A 22,848-nucleotide genomic window follows, 5' to 3' on the forward strand; every position below is an offset into this window, starting at 1 on the left:
AAAATGGAGACTGGTTGTTGATTATCGGAAGCTCAATGAAAAAACGGTCAAGGATAAATATCCAATGCCGAATATAAACTAGGTATTAGACAAAATCGGCAGAGCAAAATATTTTTCGGGTCTGGACCTAGCCAGCGGGTACCATCAAATTGAGATGGATCCAAGAGATACCGCAAAGACGGCCTTTACGGCGAATGGCGGTCGTTTTGAATTCTTACGAATGCCTTTCGGGCTGACAAATGCCCCGGCAACCTTCCAAAGGGTTATGGACAATATTTTGGCCGACCTAAACGGCAAATGTTGTTTGATATATTTAGATGATATTATAGTGCTTTCACCATCCTTACAAGAACACAGCAAAGATTTAAAGAGTGTCTTTCAAAAACTCACAGGAGCAAGACTTAAACTACAACCACATAAATCAAATTTCTTAAGAAAAGAACTAGAGTACTTAGGTCACGTGGTAACAGAGCAAGGAATTAAGCCAAATCCAGACAAGCTAGCAGCTATCAAAGCATTTCCTATGCCTAAAACAAAAAAGGAAATAAAGTCATTTTTGGGCCTCTTGGGATATTATAGAAAAATGATTAAAGATTTCGCCAGACTAACGAAACCACTGACTCAACAATTAAAAGGCAAGAAAACCTCAGTCGTTATAGGAGAGGAGTACACTAAGACATTCGAAAATTGTAAAAATTTTCTTTGCAATGATCCACTTCTGCAATACCCTGACTACTCAAAACCATTCATCCTAACCACGGATACAAGCAATTTTGCAATAGGCGCAATACTATCACAAGGTTCCCTGGGCAACGATAAACCAATAGCTTTCGCGAGTCGCACACTCTCAGACACCGAAACAAAATATCCAACAGTTGAGAAGGAGATGTTGGCCATAATCTGGGCTACAAAACATTTCAGACCGTATTTGTTCGGTCAAAAGTTCAAAATTGTTACAGACCATAGACCTTTAACATGGCAGTTAGTCCGCTGGAAACTCCAACTACTGGAATACGGCTACGAAGTCTGTTATAAAAAGGGATCACAGAATACGGCCGCAGACGCCTTAAGTCGTGTCATTTTAGATATAAACGTCAACAATGAAATTCACATAGAAGAAAATACAATCCAAGAATCCGATAAACCTTTAAACGAATTTAATATTCAACTTATCCTAAAGAAAGAACAACAGACCAAAACCGAAACGATAGTCCCATTTAAAAACAAATTAAGACGCACTATTTTCGATAATACTTTCTCCAAAGAACAAGTCGCGCTAGTTTTTAAAAGTTATTTAAGACCTAACAAGACGTGTGCGATTCTAGTGGCAGACGAAACCTTCGAAATTGTCAAAACAGTATTTATGGAATATTTTTCCCAATCTGGAATATATAAAATAATAAGATGTAAAACACTGTTAAAAGATATCACGGATACGAAGCTGCAAGACATAGAGATCAAAACATACCATACCAACAACAACCATAGGGGAATAGACGAAACCTTACTGCACTTAAAGAGAACGATTTACTTCCCCTATATGAAACAAAGAATAGCAAGCATCATAAATAGTTGCGAAATTTGTCAAACACTAAAATATGACAGACAGCCGCAAAAGATTATGTTTAAAGAAACTGAAACCCCAAAGAAACCTTTAGAAATACTTCACATAGATTTATATACAATCAATAATAAAATGATTCTAACAATAATCGATAAATTCTCCAGATTCGCAATTGGATTTACAATTCCAGCTAGAGATAGTATCAATATCGTAAAAGCAATGCGAAACTATATTAACACATTTGGTATACCACTTAAAATCGTTTGCGATCAAGGGACGGAATTCGCGAATAAATTATTAAGTGACTTTTGTAAACAGTACAACATCCAAATACACATAACTTCGTTCCAACAGTCATCAAGTAATGCACCAGTAGAGAGACTGCACTCTTCCCTTACGGAAATATACAGAATAATATTTGAAAAGAAGAAAGCTCTAAAGATTCTGTTAGACCACGAAGAAATTCTCTCAGAAGTTTTTACCACGTATAACAACTCAATACATTCAGCAACAAAATTAACCCCATTTGAATTATTTACCGGACGTACACACTTTTCAAAAAGACATAACGTTTAACACAGAGCATGAATATCTTAGGGAACTCAATGAATTCAGGCAAAAACTATACCAGGAAGTAAAACAGGAAGCGGAAGCATCAATAGAGGCCAGAACACAAAAATTAAACGAAGAAAGAACAAATCCCATTCCGTTACAAAGAGAAGACATAGTCTATAGGAAAGAAAACCGACGAAATAAGCTCACGCCTAGATTTACGAAACATAAAATTGAAGAAGATAACGATTTTACAATAACTACTAATAAAAAACAAAAAATTCATAAGTCTAAGACAAAAAAGAATTATATTAAACATATCCAAAAATAATAATATTATTTATAGCCCATGCTGCAAAGCCTGGGTGGCTGGTAACCAAATATTATGCCCAAGAACAGACACCGCCTTTTACAATTTTTCATCGAATTCTAAGATCTCCATGACAACATTAAAAATAGAACATTATCTTATAGTAGATTCGAAGATTAGAAAATTTAAAGAACGCCTCCAAACACTAACCCCTAGCCTAAAGGAAAGAGGCATTGCTAATTTTTGAAAATACACAGAAACAAATCATCGAAGATAATATAAGAAACATATTTGAAAGCATTAATGAACAAAACTTCATGATTGATCAGAAGAACTTTCATACTTTTATATTGTTATTATTATATTACTAAGTTAGAAACACTTATATAAAATAATTTTTTTTTAAATAATGAAACCTATATTGAAAAATGGAAATTCTTATTATTTTAGTTAAATTAATGTTTCTATATTTGAAATATTCGAAAAAGAAAATTTTAAGTTTGCACACGCTATGTCATTACCATTGAACACAACATAATTTTTTTACTACTATCTAAGATTTTATTGTATAACAAACACATAGCTTTAAGTACTACAATATAATTGTACTGAATTATATAAGTCATATCTATGTAAGGAAAATGCAATGGTCGATCACGAAGCAGGCAATCGCTGGAAATATTTGGGGCAACTACGCCGACCATAACAACAGTGGCAGCGACATATTTACAGGACCAGCCAATTACGTGTTGGCCATTACCTCGTATGGCCGCCACTTCACTCCAGGGGGGAGGAGTTACCATTTCGACCACATCCGAGATGGCACTGCCAAAACTACATACCGTCATTGGTTCCTGATAGAAAAGAGCCCCTGTATTTGTTCGGAAGGCTCGACTACCCTGTTTTGACCGTACACCGAATATGCAAGTATAAAGAACTGAGAGATGGTTGGTTCCAAAAGAAGCAGTTCCGATTATTCAGTCTCTTGTGGAGGACGTGTTCGACCAGCTGCTAAAAACTGACAAAAAGCATAAAAATAGTTGAATATAATAGTCTTTGACTACATTAAAACTGAAGAGAGCGTTTAATTTTTTAAAACAAATACGTCCAGAAGATCGATTACTAACACCAATGTTTATTGGTAACTCCCGCGCCAATATTTCTTTGCATTCTTTTCACTCGCGCTTCTTCATAAAGGGTGCTTTGTCGTGTGCTTTGCATGTATCATAATTACGGTTATATTTTCTGTGGTGAAAATTAACTCAAATTAATCAAAAAAATATGGACGCGTCAGTTGACTTTTTTAAAGCCAAAGTGGAGGCAATAAATCGGCAAGTTGCTTCATTAAATTCAGGCTTGCACGCTGAAGCATTAAGCAGCTTTGATGAAGCTGATTTAACGGCTCGAGTAGAGTTTCTGGAGAGCATTAATGTGGACTTCAACGCAACACAGACAACATTGGAAAGGCTTGACTTAATGGAACTGGCAGGTGATGCGCGTATGAATTTTGCCAGCGCATATCTCGTGGTCAAAGCTAAGTTGTCTCGGGAGCTAGCTATGCACAGAAAGCAACAAGATGCGCATTCTATTTCTGTTGCTAAAAACTTTGCGCTTGAAACAATTCGTTCGCTCGAACCATCTGACGCGAACTACAAAAAGGCTATGGAGCTGCTTAAAAATCGCTTTGATAACAAGCTTTTGCATTTTCAGGCACACAAAGGAGCAATATTTGGGTTGAAAGGTGTCGAGAACTAAGCGACAAAGTAAATTCTCACTTAAGGGCACTGAGAACACTGGCTTCCTCTGAAGAGATAGTGGACGGCTTGCTGATGCATATTGTGATCCATAAAGTGGACCAGAAAACTCGCGAAAAATGGGATGAAGACTTACCCATAGATAAGCTGCCTACTTGGGAAGCAATGGCTTCATTTTTGGAAAATAGATGCCGCACTCTGGAAAATTTGGAATGCGCCATGGTAACAGAACTACCTAGCCAACAGGTGGGAAAAAACTTGCGTAGATCTGCTCAAAATTTTTTAATTACCTCAATCAATACTGCCAACTCTCCTCTGTGTATTTTTTGTGAAGGGAAAGATCATTATTTGTCCAAATGCATTGGTTTCTTAATCTTAACCCCGCTCTAAGATATAAGGAAGCCATGAAATTGCATCTCTGCCTTAATTGTCTACGCAAGGGCCATGGTCTACAACAATGCAAATCGAGCCATTGCAAGCATTGTCGCATGAAGCATCATACTTTGCTGCATCTTACTTCAGGACATGCTGCATCGAATGCCAGCATAGCACAGCCAATAAATGAGCAAAGTACTCAGCCAGTTTCATCTGCACTTGTCTCATGTTTCAATATTCCGATTTCGCACCCTCCACCTAAATCCTCAAACATATTGCATCATGATTACGTGTTGCTCGCAACTGCCATAGTCTATGTGCGCAATCGAGCTGGCATCTTTATACCTTGTCGTGCCATACTTGATTCAGCATAGCAACTTAATTTTATTACAACGCGTCTTGCTGGTCAATTGAAACTTTATTCTCGACAGTCACATATTTCATTATCTGGTATTGGAGAATCAACGTTGGATTCTGATAGATCAGTAGACGTTGTCGTGTAATCACAGGATGCGAGCTATCGTGCTTCATTCTCAGCTGTTATCTCGGGCACTATAACTGATCACCAGACACACTTCGATATTAATGCAACTGAGTGGAATGTTGCTAAGGACATTTCCTTGGCTGACCCGTTTTTTTTGTAAATCGCAACGTATTGACATTTTGATTGGAGCTGGTCTCTTTTTTGATATGATTTGCAATGGCCAAATCTCAACGTAGTCGATCTCAGGAAAGCTCACTCAACGATCTGGTCAAATGCTTTTGTTTCGACTCATCGCCTTGATCTTGCCGAGTTGCTATTTAAAAAGATTATTAGCGCCTTGATGACGGCCAATCGACTTCGACTTCTCCCAAACTCTGATTTTAAAGCTCTTGGACACTCTTATCCTCGCGCTCTTCGACATTTTAAAGGCTTAGAGATGAAATTGGAGAAAAACCCACTCATAAAGGAGCAGTACTCTTCGTTCATTAAGGAATACAGTGATTTGGGTCCCATGTCTCTAGCTTTAGATAAGCCTGGATTACCTCAAAAGTTGGATAGTACCAGCACCAAGCTACGCGTTGTTTTTGATGGTTCGGCAAAAACAACCTCAGGATTTTCTGAATGATTTCTTATTAACGGGCCCTACAATTCAACTAAAAATCTTTAATACTCTTTTGCGTTTTCGATTTTTGAAGATTGCGTTATGCGGTGATATTTGCAAAATGTACCGATGCTTACGGGTGTCCCACCCAGACGAATATTTGTATTCTCTGGGGCGACGACCCCAAGGATGAAATAAAAGTATATAAACTTGAAACGGTCACGTATGGGACAAGATGTGCAGTTTTTTTTTTAGCAATTCGTACTATGCACCAATAATCGTACGATGAGGAGGCATCCTTTCCCATTGGTGCTGAGGTGGTTCGAAGAGACTTTTACGTCGACGATCTCATGTCTGGAGGCAATTCACTTGAAGAGGTTTTGGAAATCCAGCGTAAAGTCAAAGAGTCATTTTCCGATACGAAAATGGTGCTCTAACGATCCACGCGCTCTTGAAGGTGAGCCAGAGCATGACAAAGTGCAGTTTTTGAAACTTCATGATGGAACGGATATTGGGCCATAATAGCTTGGGCTTGGTATGGGACCCCAATATGGAAAATTTGCTCTTTAATTTTTCGGGAATTTCAAATGCGTCTCCGGGGTCCAAACGATCTGTATTGTCAGTAATCGCAAGATTTTATGACCCGTTGGGATTAATTTCGCCTATAATAACAAAATCGAAAATCTTTTTGCAAGCTTTATGGAAGGAAAATCTAACCTGGGACGACAGTCTGCCTATGCATTTGGAAACTGTCTGGTCAGAGCTCACCTCGCAGCTATCAATCGTCCAAAACGTGCGTTTTCCTCGTTTCGTTATGCTGCCGGAAGCTTCAATACAACTATACGGTTTTTGCGATGCCAGTCATGCGGCGTATGGGGCTTGCACCTACGTAAGGTCAGAAGCAAATGGATGCATCTCTTCGTAATTGCTTTGTTCAAAGTCTAAGGTCGCACCCTTAAAAACTTTGACTGTTCCTAAACTGGAGCTGTCGGCTGCAATTTTATTATCTCAACTTATTGATATCGTCGCGCAAAGCATGCCATTTGCATGTGATTTGCACTGTTGGTCGGATCCAACGATTGTTTTATCTTGGATTCGAGAAAAGTCTTCTAACTTCAACGTTTTTGTATCCAACAGGGTGTCGCGGATCCAGGAACTGACCAAAAATGTAACTTGGCATCACGTTCCAACCAACTTGAACCCTGCTGATGTGCTATCACGAGGCTGTACTCCAAAGGAGCTGCTTAATCATAGTTTATGGATGAACGGGCCAGATTTCGTTAGCATGAGTTAATCGCAATGGCCCTCCTGTGCTCATTTGCAGAAATATTTACCAGAGCGCCAGCATAATGTCTTAGTTGCGGACGTGCAAGAAGACATATCATTTGCTTGCAAGTACCAAAACTCATTTGGCAGGCTCCAACGCATTTTTGGATACATATATCTGTTCTCGCTGCTGAGGCACAAAAATGCTCAGCGCGCATCGGGCACGCCGTCGAGGAAATAAGAATGGGCACTTATTTTCTTCTTCGAAGTATTCAACGTGTTCATTTTTTTAATGAATACAAGGTTTTTCAGGCCGATAAGGAAGTTTCATCAAAAAGCAAACTGCTTTCGCTAAGGCCGAAAGTGGATTCAAATGGATTGCTTCGGGTTGGTGGTAGACTCCATAACTCACAGTTGGACTACGACGCCAAGCACCCAATGCTACTTCCTAAAGGGCATCCGGTCACCGCAGCTATTATACGCTATTATCACGAAAAATATATGCATTCTGGGCCTCAGAGTCTTCTTGCAATCCTACGGCAATGGTATTGGCCAGTCGGAGGACGAAAGGCAGTGGCTTCGGTGATTAACAAGTGCATCCGATGTTTTCGCCCAAAGCCTAAATTGATCACACATATTATGGGAAACCTGCCTGCAGAACGTGTTCAGCCTTGTCCAGCATTTCACGTAACTGGCATCGATTTTTGCGGTCCTTTCTCTCACAAAGCTGAAGCTCGAAACAAGCCACCTCACAAATGCTATATTTCGATATTTGTTTGCTTTGCAACAAAGGCAACGCATTTGGAGGTGGTGCCAGACCTTTCAACTTCATCATTCATCGCAGCTTTAAAACGTTTTATCAGTCTGAGAGGGAAACCACGCACCATATGAAGTGATAACGCCACAAATTTTGTGGGTGCAAAAAATGAACTTTTAGAGCTGAAAAGACTGTTCCTGAGTGAGCCGCACATCGCTTCTGTTTCTGCTACCTGTTTGTCCAATGATATCGATTGGAAATTCATCCCACCACGTGCGCCACATTTTGGTGGTTTGTGAAAAGCCGCAGTAAAGGCAGCTAAATATAGGTTCTATCGTGTCGTCGGCTACTCAATTCTTACTCTTGATGAGATTCGTACCCTGGTTTACGAAATATCAGCCATGCGTAATTCCCGTCCACTTTGTCCAATTTCAGAAAGTCCAGAAGACTTAGAAGTGTTTACACTTGCGTACTTTTTGATTGGCTCTAGCTTTTCCACTTTTGCTGAGCCGGACATCACGCATCTACACGCTAGTCATCTCAGTCGTTGGCAAATGGTCGCCCAGATGAAGCAAAATTTCTACCGGAGATGGAGCACGGAATACTTGTCCCTGCTTCAGGAGAGGGGCAAATGGCGAGCCACGTTGCCGAATCTTCAAGTCGGTAATATGGTGCTGCTAAAGGATGACAATATGCCGCCTCTTAAATGGAGTCTTGGTCGAATAGAAGAAGTCATTCCTGGTCAGGATGGTATCATCAGAGTCGCGCTGGTTCGGACTCCTACTGGCTTGGTCAAAAGGGCTACTGCCAATATTGCTGTTCTGCCCCTTGAGAGTTCTGCGATGGTTGAAAGACTTCCTCTTCCAACGGCGGGAGTATGTTCGGAGCAGAACAATTGATTTAATGTAAAGTAAATGTAAATGCCTATTGGCTTATGTTTGTTTAGTTCTTGTTAGAAATTATGTTATCTTCATCTTGCTTAGCTGTCTCTGATTGATCTTTAATCAATCCGCTCTGGCTCTCACTTGCAGACAGAGCTTTTATATGCAGACGAGCTTTTTTCTAACGCTGCAGACGCACATTGACTGCAGCCAGGTTCATGTTCAAACACTCCAATTCTAGACACGCTACAAAAAAGTTAAGTTTAATTGAATTCGTCCCGTGTTTTTTATTAAATATAACTGATCAGGTGATATATTCGATATCTCCTCTAAATAGATACTATGAAAGGATACTTGAGTCCAAATTTCATCTTTTACCGTTTGGGCTGTGCGTTTTAAGATAGACTATGTGCAAAAAAGGGGAATAATTACAAGGGTATATCCTCATTTTAAATTCACATTTGAGTCTTTTCGTGCCATACTGAGTCAATACGGTCAGGCACAAACTCGGAATATGAAACACGGCACTCGTGTCAATGCCGTGCAGCGATGAGCCACGATCAAAAAGCACTGACAATTCTCATCTCAATTTGCTAGAGTAAAACTAGAGCCAATGACTTACAGTTGTTGTTGTTTTTAGAGCATTATTTTTTTTACAATCAAACAACTGTGTTCGATTGCCCAAAGTATGCATTAATACTAATGTACATTCATGCTATATTCATACACAGGCATACATAAATACATACATATATATGTATGTTTCTCTTTACTTTTTCAACCATACGTAGAGAACCGCACACATAGACACGAACTGTTGCTTGTTGTGTGTGTGAGTGTGTGTATGTGATGTCCCCAACTATTTGATATTTGTTGTTGTTGCATAAAGTTATTAATGAAAACCCTAATGCCGAATGCACTAAACAAAGAAAAAACAAGTAAAAAAGCTAAAGTCGGGTGTCCCGACTTTGAAATACTCTGTACATATAATTATAAAAAATAAAAAAAATTAAGAAAATTAAAAAAAAAAAATTGTTCGATTTTACCTTCCTCGGTATTCGAACTCACGTAAAGGGTGTATAATTGCACATTTACATAGCAATTGCGTCTGTGTGAGTGTATGTATGCCTATTGGCATCTATTCGTGTCTGTGTAAGCATGTTTGCACTCAACCAAAGCACCAGCATCAACAGCCGCGGGCAGCGCTGCAGCAGCAAATATATTAACTAACTGGGGGCATTTCCAAAATTTTAGTTCGAAATTCCAAGAATTACGGGAGTTAGAGAAAATCGCATTTGCGGTGGATAAGGGGCAGGGAGGGAAATTCCAAAATATACATTTTCTGCGTATTCACACAAGGCACCTTGGACTAAAATTTGGTGTTCCTAGGTCTTATAGTCTACGAGATATAGGCGATTATACGAATGGAAAATCAGGAAAACCCCCATGGGGGGAAGTGGGGGGGAAAATCAAAAAAATAAGACAGACTCGTATAGAATACACATATAAGGCATCTTTGTGGAAAATTTGGTGTCTCTATCTCTTATAGTCTCTGAGATCCAGGTGTTCATACGGACGGACAGACGGACAGACAGACAGGGCTAGATCGACTCGTCTGGTCACGCTGATCAAGAATATATATACTTTGTGGGGTCTGCCACACCTCCTTCACCCTGTTACATTTTCCAGCTCCCGCAAACCTAATATACTTCTGTACATTTCATGTACAGAGTATAATTACTATACTTTTAAAAATGTTATATAATTTTAATTTTAATTTAATTAATTAACATTTCTTGTTCTGTCAGTGCAAGACGAATGTACATACATACATATGTAGATGCATATGTACATACATAGATGTGCACATATGTATGGACAATCACACATTAGTGTCTCATATTTTGCTTTGGCTATTTCAATCGTTTGCACGCAACTACACGAACAGCTGTTTGTATGTGTGTGTGAGTGTATGTATACTTAGTTGCCCCAACTGTTTGATATTTTGTATTGTTTGTTCTGCCTGCTTTTGTAAAATGCATATTTTGAAAATCCTTGAATGCAAATTGTAGATTTAGTTACGTAGATTACATTACCCAAATTTTAAACCGATCGGAATAAAATTTATAACACAAACTTTTCATTTGAAATAGTGAATAAATATTAAAATCCCAATAATTCAAGCTGCAATACAAAATCTAAGTATGCAGTTTTGTTTGTATTCTTTAATTGATTTTAGAAACTAAGTTTCAAGTCGATCGGTTGAAAAATGCGGATTTTTCAAACAAACTGGAGCTACTTTTCCCCCCTTTGGAGCTAGAATTTTCCAAAAATTTCCAAAATTTTCTTAGTGCATCTACACCATGATAGGCTACTTGAGCCCACATTTCAGCGTCCTAGCTTTTACCGTTTGGGCTGTGGGGTGTTGATTGTGTTTCAATTTTTCCACGGAACTCCTGCAGCATCCTGTCGGCTCCCACGAAGTTCGTTGCGTTGACGCAGTAAACTTTGCGAGGGACGCCTCTCCTGCCGACGAACCTTTCAAAAGCCAAGAGAAAAGCATCAGTGGTTAGATCTGACACAAGCTCTAAGTGAACCGCTTTCGAGGCAAAACAAACGAAAAGAGCCACGTACGACTTGTGCGGTGGCTTCCCACGGATACGGAGCGTTGTGCTTATAGGGCCACAAAAATCAACACCACATACTTCGAACGGGTGGAACGGCTGGAGCCTGTCTGCCGGAAGATTTCCCATTACTTGGGAGGCCAACCGGGGCTTCCATTAGAAGCAGAGGATGCACGAACGTACTGTTCGGCGACACACTTCCTGAGCGTTAACCAGCCAAACTCGCTCACGAAGCAGGCTCACCAGCGATCTAGGGCCAGCATGGCAATTTGACACATGCAAATAAGATACGTACGATCTTATGAATTGCGACTTTTTAGAAAGCAACAACGGAAACTTGGCTTCATACGGGATAGGAGCATTTAATAATCTTCCCCCCACTCTCAGCAAGGAAAACAAGAAACCGTCTTCTCTAAAATCATGTAGAAATGGATTCAGACGCTGTAAGTTAGCGTTAAGTGTTCTCTTTTTTTGAACCTTGTCGATTTCGTCACCGAACTCATTGTCCTGGATGACTTGAACAATTTTGTTGAATACCAAATTGAGTTCGCTTGGCTTGGCTATAGGGTCAAAGGGCTTCGAGACCTTTCTGCACCTTTGTATAAATCGAAAAACCCAAACGAACACCCTCAGCAATTTTGAATGTGACGAGTAGCTTTCGATAACTTCGAGAATATAATTGGCTTGCCGATCTGCGAGTAAAACTACAGCAGACTTACGAATTTCTAGGACAGCTGAATTTTTAGGCGGCTCGAAGTGAGCATTCACAGGCCAATTTTCTTCCGATTCCATGAGGAAGGCTGGCCCTGTAAACCAAATGGAGCTACGCAACTCGTCTACATTACATCCTCTGGACACGATGTCTGCTGGGTTGGATTTCGTTGGGACATGTCGCCACGTTGCATTCTCGGACCACTCTTGGATTTGAAAAACCCTGTTCGAAACGACGGATGTGACTTGATCCAGTGGAGCGTTATTTCCGAGTCAGTCCACATAACTATCTTGTCTATTGGAGAATTAAGCAACGGGCGGACTTGACGAAAAAGATCTGCGAGAAGGTGAGCTGCACACAGCTCAAGACGAGGCAAAGTTTTCGTCTTGAGTGGAGCTACTTTGGATTTTGAGGTCAAAAGTGACACTTTCCAACCATTCGCAGTCGAAACACGAACATAAATACAGGTGCCATAAGCTCTCATTGAGGCATCGGCGAACGCATGTATTTGAATGGGTGACTGCGTATCTGTATGGACGAATCTAGGGACTTGAATACCGCTGAGGTTCAACAAATTCTGCTTAAATGAGTCCCAAACTGTATGAAGATTCTCAGGGATGGATTCGTCCAAATCTAGTTTTTGTAGCCCCAAATCTTGCAGCAACATTTTTGCTTTGGTGATAAGCGGGCAAAGAAGGCCCAGAGGATCGAAAAGCCTGGCAGTCACCGATAATATGTTCCGTTTTGTCGAGCGGAGATCTAGGAAGGAATTTTCCAACTGGAACTGAAATACATCTTCCTTCGGCAACCACATAACGTCGAGCGTTTTGGTTGGGTCTGAGTCGACTGTGGCTACTGGAATAACTGTGCTATCAAATGCGGACAGTTCCGAGCAGTTCGAAAACCACTTTGCCAATTCGAAGCCTGCACTTTGGAGAACATGCGACACTTCTGCTTGAAGCTTTTTTAGCTGTTCAACGCTTTCAGCACCAGTTAACATATCGTCGACATAAAAGTCGCTCCGAATAACTTCAGCAGCTGTTGAATGTGAGAAACGGACCATTTCACTCAGCCTTGTTAAACACCGCACCGCCAAGAACGGAGCTGGCGACGTGCCATATGTTACAGTGTTTAACCTGAAGATTTTCAAAGACTCAGACGGATCTCTTCGCCACACTATGAGCTGATAGTTTCTATCTGCTTCGGGCACCATCACCTGATAGTACATTTTTTTGATGTCTGCCGCTAAGGCGAACTTTCGCAAAGGAAAACGAAGCAGCGTAGAATAAAGCTCCTCCTGAATTGTTGGACCGACCATTAAGGTATCATTCAACGCAATCTGAGTGGATGTGCGGCAAGAGGCATCGAAAACGACACGCAACTTGGTCGACGTGCTTTGAGGCCGCAGGACACACTGATGCGGAATAAAATAGTGTGGAGTATCTGGAATTTTGTTGTCCGTTGAGGACATGTGACCGAGCGAAACATACTCGTCCATAAATTCCAGATACATGCTTTTCATTTGAGGGTCATTTGACAACCTCCTTTCAAGCGACAAAAAACGACGTTTCGCAATTTCATACGACGAGCCAAGATTTTTTGGGTCAGATTTAAAAGGTAACAGTAGTATAGATATAGGAAAGCAACCTTTAAATGCGATAAGAAAACGTTAAGAAAAACTGTGAAGAATGAAATGAGGAAGCATATTTATCAATGAGTTTAATTTTATTTATTACGATAATAATGATTACAAAACTCAATCGAACCTGAAAGGGTCGCTTATGCGTGCGAGCACGAAGTGCGTAGTAGTATAGATATGGGGTCGCTACTACTTTTTCACCTAAACTCCCCACATTTAGCAAAGGCGCCCACCATGTGGTGTGGTAGATATTAAAAGGATATTCACCACTAATTTCCAACTGGTGACCCAATTAGACTAATCAAAACCTGTTATGCAACTCCTTGCAACGACCTTGCTCAAATATATTCCCCTCAATATCAAAGTATCTAACCATATTTCACTTCCAACTGGAGAACCAATTCGAGTCTAATTAAATATCTTGCGCAACTCAACTCTAACTTACTAAAATAATTGTAAGTTGTATCAGGATCCAAACCGCTGATCTGATTACGTAATATTTCTAAGTTGGCTCATGAACCAAACCACAAACCCAATTAGTTTAACTTGTATGGGGAAATATTCACCACTAATTTCCAATACAAACTTGTTCAAATATATTCCCCTCAATATCAAAGTATCTAACCATATTTCACTTTCAACTAGAGATCCAATTCGCCTAGCAGAAATCCTCTAATTAAATATCTTACGCAACTCAATTCCAGTTTACTAAAATAAATGAAAGTTGTATCAGGAACCGAACCACTGATCCAAATACGTAATATTTCTAAGTTGACGCATGATTTTTTTTTTGGTGAAAGCAATGTTTATATATTTTTGGTATTAAATACTAAGCATTAGTTAATCTGGTGCACTAGTGCATAAAGCATTGAAGTACGAATACATCAATAAGAAATAAAACCATGGATAAAATTTTCAAGAAAAACCCCTCAAGAGATGGTTACACCAAACTCGTTTATTGCAACTTGTGTGGCAGTGACACCCATACGGAAAATGCCTGTGCTAAGAAAGTAACAAAAGAAGAAGCCAATAAACGATGATTGCAGACAAATGGCGCGCAGGCGTTTTTCCATTAAGGAGATGGTTTTAAGGCTTTTCTATCTTTACACCATATCTATACTACTACGCTTATGCGTAGGTTCGATTGAGTTTTGTAATCATTATTATCGTAATAAATAAAATTAAACTCATTGATAAATATGCTTCCTTATTTCATTCTTCACAGTTTTTCTTAACGTTTTCTTATCGCATTTAAAGGTTGCTTTCCTATATCTATACTACTTGGAGTTCCAGCTGTTAGCTATTGTTTACTGCTTGAGCACATAATGTGTTCCAATACCTGCAGAGTTATTTATGACTTTTCTTTGGGTTGATTTGAAAATGGTGAAGTGCTGGAACTGTCTCTGACAGACCATAAAATGATGAGTTTATGATTTTTGAGCTAGAGAAAAAAAAATATATGAAAGAAAAAAGAACACCGCCCTTCTAAGGCCATTGCTTCTTACCTGCTGCTGAATAAAACGCGAGGAACGACTCCGGTTCCTTTGCAGTTTACTGTAAGCAGTGCGTTACAACACTCAACGTTTTTCAAGTTTAAAAAATAAATACCAAAAACATTTTTCAAAGTGGTTTGCGCGAATAAACAATTCCAGTGCAATTTAATTTTGTTCAAACCAAAAAAACAAAAAACAAAAACAGAAAAAGCGTTAACGTGATTCAGTGAAAAACAAAAAAAATAAATAAATAAAACAAACGTTGTGTTAAAAAACTAAAAACCAATACAACAATGTCCTTAAAAGTTAGTTGTGATCAATGCAAGACCACCATTGAAGACGTGGATGAATTCTTCAAATTCAACCCCCCTCAGTCATCAACACAAGGGGATGAGAGTTTAGAAATTATTTTTACCGATGACGATGAAGCTGCAGCTTTTCCTCTCAGAAAAGTAATTACCACAAACTCTCTCATAGAATCTTTGGGGGAGGCAGAATTTGAGTCAATATATAATAACATTATGCAAATAAATCCCTGGAACAATGCAATGTTGCCTGCTTGTCAGTTTTCGCCCACACCAAGTGAAATGATCGAAGTTGACTACTCAGCCTTGGAAGAGGAAGCAAAGAAATACTTTGATGATAATATGCCTAACAATCAGTTGGGAGTGCCTGACTTCCATAGACGAGTTATGGAGATTGATGCAGATGTTAAGGCGAAGAAACAGTCGAAGCAAAGAAAAGATCAGGCTGTTGCGGAATTAATGCCAGATGAAGACGACGCATTGTTACTACTTGCAATGGAAAAAGAAGCTCCCCTAGCTATGCCCGACGAGGACGACGAATTACTACTTTTAGTTGCGAAACATCAAGAGACTAGAAATTTACATACAAAAATATAACATAATACTATTATAATCTATTTTTATTAATTTGTTTCACAAATTTATTTATTTTATTATTAGTGCACGATACATTTCCTTTGATTTAACTAATGCAATTGTGTCTGAAATTGAAAATTGGCAAATAAATAAGAAAACAAAAAAAAAAAAAAAAAAACATAATTAAAGTTCTTACTTGTTAATAAGGGTACGAGCGAGCTTTGATATAACTGAAGTTATGTTTCTTAAGCACATGCTTTTTTAAACCGTATTTTGTTTCAAAAAATTTGTCAAATGGACATAGAACACATTCAAACTTCTTCATTGTTTTTATTGTGTTACCCGAATTGTATAGTAATGATTTGATTGCAACTCTTTTTATACTGGTATTTAACTTTATGTTCTCAGGCGTAAGACAGATATGAAAAAAGAAAAAAAAAAAGAGTGGGAAAGTACACATATCTACCGAATGTCACTATCCAATGGGATAAGTTTGATTTTAAATATATTATGTATAAAAAAAATAAATAAAAAAAATGAAAAAGGCGTGTCTTCGTATTCATTTTCGTTTTCAAAAATACATATATAAATAAAGGACATATGATCATAATATGCAGTCTTTAAAACGTGTGAGTGGAAGCAAGACACTTAATCTCCCAAAAGAAAATATATATAAAAAAATCAAATAAAATGGTATGTAGCTGTGTACAAATTAATACATTGTACATGTATTTGTATATGGTATTTTGATTTTTCAGTCATTTGTTGAACACTTAAACAATGCACACTGTTCCACTGGACAGGGGTACACCAAAGTTGAAAATCTTTCGGAGGGAGTGGCCTACGATATCATTGACTGTAAATTAAAGCATACAGAGTTTGGAGATAAAATTGCCTTATACTTAAAGGAGAGGGATGGAAAATGTCTTTGGATATTCCTTCCTAAAATCTATGTACAAAAATTTTCGACCAAAAATCCTTATAAAAAACTGAAGGAAAACGGAATACTCCAAATTGTATATAAAGGAAAAGAGAAGACCAGATATAGTCCCGCGCGTTTTGAATTCATATGTAAAAACGAAGGCGATGAAACAAACAAAAAAATATAAGCAGTTGTAACGACGCGTTGCGCAGCAACCAGCTGTGCGTCATTACGATGCCAAGTAGTTGTAAATTAATAAGTAATTGTAAGAATAGTAAGCCATGAAGGCGAGTAATTTTAAGTTCGGTTTAGGTTAGTTCACTTCTGGTTCTTGGCTCATGCCCAACGCGCACTGAAGCGCTCTGTATGTTGTTTTACAATTAAAGAAACACGTGGAGAAGTTTGGGCATACCGCCCTCTTTTATTTGGTGGACACCTCGGCACTTTGGGGTGCCTAATTTATTTCAGCATACTCTGGCCGGCGAGCATACCCGCGGCAGAGTAACAACGTTACAAGTGGCGCCCGAGCAGGGACCCCAAAGAAGTTTGAGGTTAGATCCGACCAAGTAGGGAAGAGAGCGTGGACCTACGATGCTACGAACGAGCTGGATACGTGGGCTGCGGAAGGAAGAGCTCAGCACGGTGCTGCGCGAGTTCGACATCGAGGAGACCGGCACCGTGGAGGCGTTGCGGGTGCGGCTGGCAACGTTCGTGAAGTCGGCCCAAGAAGAGTACCGACCCCGCCTGGAAGAACTAGCGGCATATTACGAGAACATGTCGTCGCGTATCGCGGCGACAGGTCAGCTGAGCCCGGTGCCCGGCGGACGGCTGGGAGTCCCGAAACAAGAGGACGTACCGGAGGGGCTGCTCGTCGTGACAGAGGCAAACACGACACCGCTAACTCCTGCGACAGTGCCGACCATTTCGGTAGCGGTCGCGGGAGCTACCACAACCGAGCCCACGGCAGCCTCAGCGACGCCAACAGTGGCTCCAGTGCTCTCAACGGCGGACCTGACACAAGCGATTGCCGAGTTGGCTCAGTACACCCACCGGTTGGCCCAGGCTATGGAGGATGGTTTCCAGAAGCTGTCGAGCCAGGTCTGCGGTTCCACCGCGCCTGCTGGTAATGTGCCTGACGAAGATGACCCAACAGCACCGACTCCAGCGTCATCGCTCGCAAGCGCGCAGGCGGTGGCAGAACCACAGGCGCCAACATCAGCCGTGTCAACCGCATCCGCGGCTGGTTCGGCCCACTCGACAATGTCACGAGCGGAGCGGAGAGCCCTGAGCACGGAGGTGGCACAGTGGGGAGTACGTTTTGACGGCAGCGGGGACCCAAGAACGTTCCTCCGGGATCTGGAAGATGAGGCAGAGATGAGGAACGTGCGATTAGATGAGTTGGTGACCGTGTTACCGGAAGTCCTGGTTGGCGAGGCGAAGGAGTGGGAGTGGTCAAGGCGCAATTTGGCACAACGGTGGGCCGAGTTCCGCCAAGACCTACTAAAAGAATATCCAGCGGGTCCCCACATAGAAGAGCGCCGGCGGGAAGCATACAGCCGGGTCCAGGGCGCATCAGAGGGCCCTATCGAGTATGTCCGAGCGATGCAACGACTGATGCGCGGCGCGGAGATGACTGCAGAGGAGCAGCTGAGACTTGTCCACGCCAACGGGCTACCAGAAATACGCGCCAATCTCCGCCTGGCAGGCGAAGAAGTAAGCTCACTCGATGGGTACGTACAGGCGGCACAGGGCGTGCTCCAAGGAATCCTAGCACGGTCACAGGCGGCCGGCAATGATGAGACGAACGCCACACACCCTACGCCGTTCCCACAGCCGGTGGCGGTTGGCCCAGCGGACACGCATCGTCGCCCACCCATCTGCAGACGTTGCGGGATGGGAGGGCACAGTATGGACGCGTGCCCAAACTCTCAACAGCTCTACTGTTGGGACTGTGGTAAGATGGGGGTGCGTGCGAACGAATGCTGCCGACGCGCGACGGGAAACGCCAGGGGGGGCTCGTCCCACATCAACAGTCGGCGAGCCCACGCAGGCAGATTCCAATTAACAACGACACGCAGGGTAGCGGCCGCGCTACCAGTAGACTGCGATGGTGTACTGGTAGAGGCGGTCGTGGACACCGGAGCGACACGCAGCTTCGCGAGTCCGATGCTGGCGCAACGCCTGCGGGCGCCAGACGGAGGAAATGTACGGTCCGTGAGCGTGACTGTGTCCATGGCTGACGGGACACAGAAGACGGTCCGTGAAGAAACGAAGGCGACGGTCACGGTGGGCGACAGTCGCGTAGTACTGCCGCTGCTCACACTCCCCGGATGCATAGATGAGCTCACATTGGGACTGGATTATGTCCAAATGGCCAACGGGGCGGTGACTGTGGGCGGCCAAACTGTAGAATTGCGAACAAACGATCCACGGCCACGCAGACGGCGGAGGCGAAATCGCAGAGCCCGACATGCAGCCTTGGTGACAAGCGAGGATCAGGCACGCCAGTACAATCTGCGGAGACGCGAGTGGCGACCCAGACTGGGCGACGAGGTGCTCGTGCGACAACATCACCTGTCCAACGCAGCCGAGCAGTTTGCGGCCAAGCTGGCGCCTCGCTTCGATGGCCCATTCACGGTACGAGCATTCATATCCCCAGTTATAGTGCGTGTGCGACCGGTGGCGGGCGGCAGAGGTAGAACGGCACATGTGCGGGATCTAAAAGCGGTGAACGCAGAAGACAGCGAAGCTGACGAAGGCAACGACGACAGAGGCAGCGTTAGTATGGTCACCAGGGCCACGCCACCGACAGCTTCACAGCAGCCACAGCAGGCCACTCCTCAGCGTCAACAAAAGCAGCCACAGCGGCAGTCCGGGCATCAAAATCGGCCATATCAACGAGCACGACGACAGCAGCCACGGTCACGACAGCAGCAACAGCAACCAGGGCTTCGTAGCAGCCACACCGACAACATCAACGGCAACACCACCGGCGTCCACCAAAGCGGGAACAGCAAAGCTGCTGTTCTAGCCGAAGAAGATGCCCATGTAAGCCTACAAACATAATTAAACGCAGTTTGCTGTTACGTTTCAGGCCATGTGAAGCGATGTAGATTACCGCACCGCCTGAGATACACACTCAGCGCCGAATATACCAGAGACGCAGCAGATGGGCGGTATGCTAATTCCATTGGCGATCCCTAAACAGCTACGGCAACAGCAGCCAGTCCCACAGCAGCCACTACAGCACCCATTACAGAATCCAGAGGATGACGACACGGCGGAAATGCAGAAAACAACAATGCGACCGAATGACAGAGCGAACAGCTGACGGTGAAGGTACAGGTGGCGTTGACAGGTGGCCAAGCGCGAGGGGTGGCAGCGCTGCCACCCAGCTGCTACACATCTGCCGTTCGATTATGGCGCGGTGAAGGAAAATTCGAAAACACTACCGATCGGGCCGTTCGACCCCTTGGGGAAAGGGGGAGGTGTAACGACGCGTTGCGCAGCAACCAGCTGTGCGTCATTACGATGCCAAGTAGTTGTAAATTAATAAGTAATTGTAAGAATAGTAAGCCATGAAGGCGAGTAATTTTAAGTTCGGTTTAGGTTAGTTCACTTCTGGTTCTTGGCTCATGCCCAACGCGCACTGAAGCGCTCTGTATGTTGTTTTACAATTAAAGAAACACGTGGAGAAGTTTGGGCATACCGCCCTCTTTTATTTGGTGGACACCTCGGCACTTTGGGGTGCCTAATTTATTTCAGCATACTCTGGCCGGCGAGCATACCCGCGGCAGAGTAACAACGTTACACAGTATGCACATAAATGCAAGTATAAAGGAGGATATTGTATTGCATCAAAATCATAGTCTTATTCTGATCGCCAGCATCTCCACTACACAAAAATTAGCAGCAAAATAAAAAAAAACTTTTGAACAAATAATTATGAACTTCTATAAAATGGTGACAAAACAAATCGAAGTATTTCTAAATCAGTTCCAGGACATGATTTTCGATTAACATTATAAGCGACTGGAAAATCTAAAACAGATGCTTGATGAAATGAATCGATCTCGATTCATAACCTCCCGCTTTGGAACACATTTGGAAACATGTCCCTGGTCAAATGATAAGGTAGACGCTGGACCAGACACTTGCTTTTGTCATGCTGCTCCACTTTTAACGAAAGAGGCTGTGAATCTAATGGATCGTTATTATAAGCTCACAGCTCGGTGCATAAAAAAAGAATAAAATAAATTCATATCGTTAAACTAAAATAACATTTATTGTTTCATTTCTCTTTTCTTAAAACTAGCATTAAATAATTTTAAAATAAATCTATCATTAAAACTGTAATCAGTTTTCTTAAATTTATTTAGTAATGTAGTAGGATAAGTAGATACATAAGAACTCTGGCAACCAATCAGCTGTTTTCCCGATCTCGCTGTACCCTGTAGCTCGAGCAATTCGCTCGAGCTCAGTCTCTGACGAGTCACCGAATAAAGATGACGTCTTTTGTAATTGTGCAGTGTTGTGTTCTCTACTACGTTTTGCCTTCCACAAACTCAGAAGTGGGATTAACGCCATGAACAGTACCAATTTCAACATTTTTTCGGTCACCCAATTAAAAAGGTGGCTAACCGTCCTTGGTTTGCCGACAAGTGGCACGAAGGCGGAACTAATGGCTCGTCTTGGCCAGATTTCTCCGGAGCTCCTCGGCGACGCTCCAACTGCAGACACAGACTACATTTCCGAGGGCTCCGGCGATGAGCAAGCCCAAGTCTTACAGGCCGAGTGCAACGGCTACTTGGAGCAGCAGCAAGAACCGAGCGTCGTCTGCCAGCCGCAGCATGACAACCAAGATGGCGTGACCACGGCGTCGCATGACCTTCTAGAAATTATAAAGAATTTGCAAGCAGAAGTAAATGCGAACAAAATGTTGCTGTTACAATTTCGAACGGAGGCAGGCAAAAATATGACGCGTCAAGCGGCGAGCCATAGCAACGCCAGCAACATCCAAAGGGACGGCATAGCAAGCAACGACGACGCCAGTAACGGTAAAACTACCAGTGAAGATGGCAATAGCGACAGAGCAGCCGACGCTGACACCGATAACGGCAACACACACAACGTCGACGTCAGCAGCAGCTTAAACACCAACGAAATGGAGATGCAACGAGTGAGCGAATACGAAAGATGCCAGACAGTGAAAAATATATCAACTGCATTCGCTTTCGCAAAAGAAGCTTCTGTTGAATTTGATGGCAACTCTTGTGCGCGCATTTGGGTAAATCAGCTCAAGAACATCGCCCAGATTTACAAATTAGATGATTGCAGTCTTCGCATGTTGTTCATTGCCAAGGTGAAGGGAAACGCTCAACGCTGGCTACATTCAAATTCAACACGTATGCTTCAGCCCATAAATAGGCTTTGCGATCAGCTAATTATGGCTTTTGGAGAGGAAACATCAAAATCAGAAATAAGACGCAAATTTGAGCAGCGCAAATGGCACCAAGACGAGAGGTTTGCCATGTACATGGAGGAAAAATTGGTGCTGGCGCAGTCCATCAACGTCGATACAGATGAGCTTATGGAGCAAATCATCAAAGGCATCCCATCAAAGAGCTTGCGCGATCAGGCTCGCATACAACGCTTCACTGGGCCGGAGGAGTTGCAGAAGGCATTCGCCAACGTGCGCCTCTCAAAACAGGTACCAGCAGGTGGCGCAAACAGGGAGACATCGTCCATGTCTGGGGCCAGCTACGATTCGCGCTGCCGAAACTGCAACTCAAAGGGTCATTTTGCCAGAGATTGCCGCAAGCCAAAGCGGACAGCCGGATCATGTTTCGCTTGCGGTCAGATGGGTCATTTTGTGGCGCAGTGATCGCAGAAGAAGAGTTTGAGCGATAATAAATATGTAAGGTATTTTAAAATACACTTTTTAAATAATATTAAATATGCCCTCATTACAGAATGCCTCATAGACTCTGGTAGCGCCATTTCTTTTGTAAAAAGGCCATGCATACCAAATGA

At 42.3% G+C, this 22,848-nt stretch overlaps 1 protein-coding gene across 1 annotated transcript in view; it reads left to right on the plus strand.

Moving 5' to 3' along the window:
- LOC115633561 (trichohyalin-like) overlaps positions 1-22,848 on the plus strand; it is a 158,848-nt gene that overhangs the window by 126,067 nt on the left and 9,933 nt on the right. The window contains exon 5 of the mRNA XM_030531017.1: positions 21,552-21,872. Within this exon, the coding sequence (XP_030386877.1) occupies positions 21,552-21,872 (321 nt within the window). The remainder of the gene's footprint in view (positions 1-21,551; positions 21,873-22,848) is intronic.

This window comes from Scaptodrosophila lebanonensis, unplaced genomic scaffold, assembly GCF_003285725.1.
Source record: "Scaptodrosophila lebanonensis strain 11010-0011.00,11010-0021.00 unplaced genomic scaffold, SlebRS2 tig00001445-arrow-arrow-pilon, whole genome shotgun sequence".
NCBI classification, from domain to species: domain Eukaryota; kingdom Metazoa; phylum Arthropoda; class Insecta; order Diptera; family Drosophilidae; genus Scaptodrosophila; species Scaptodrosophila lebanonensis.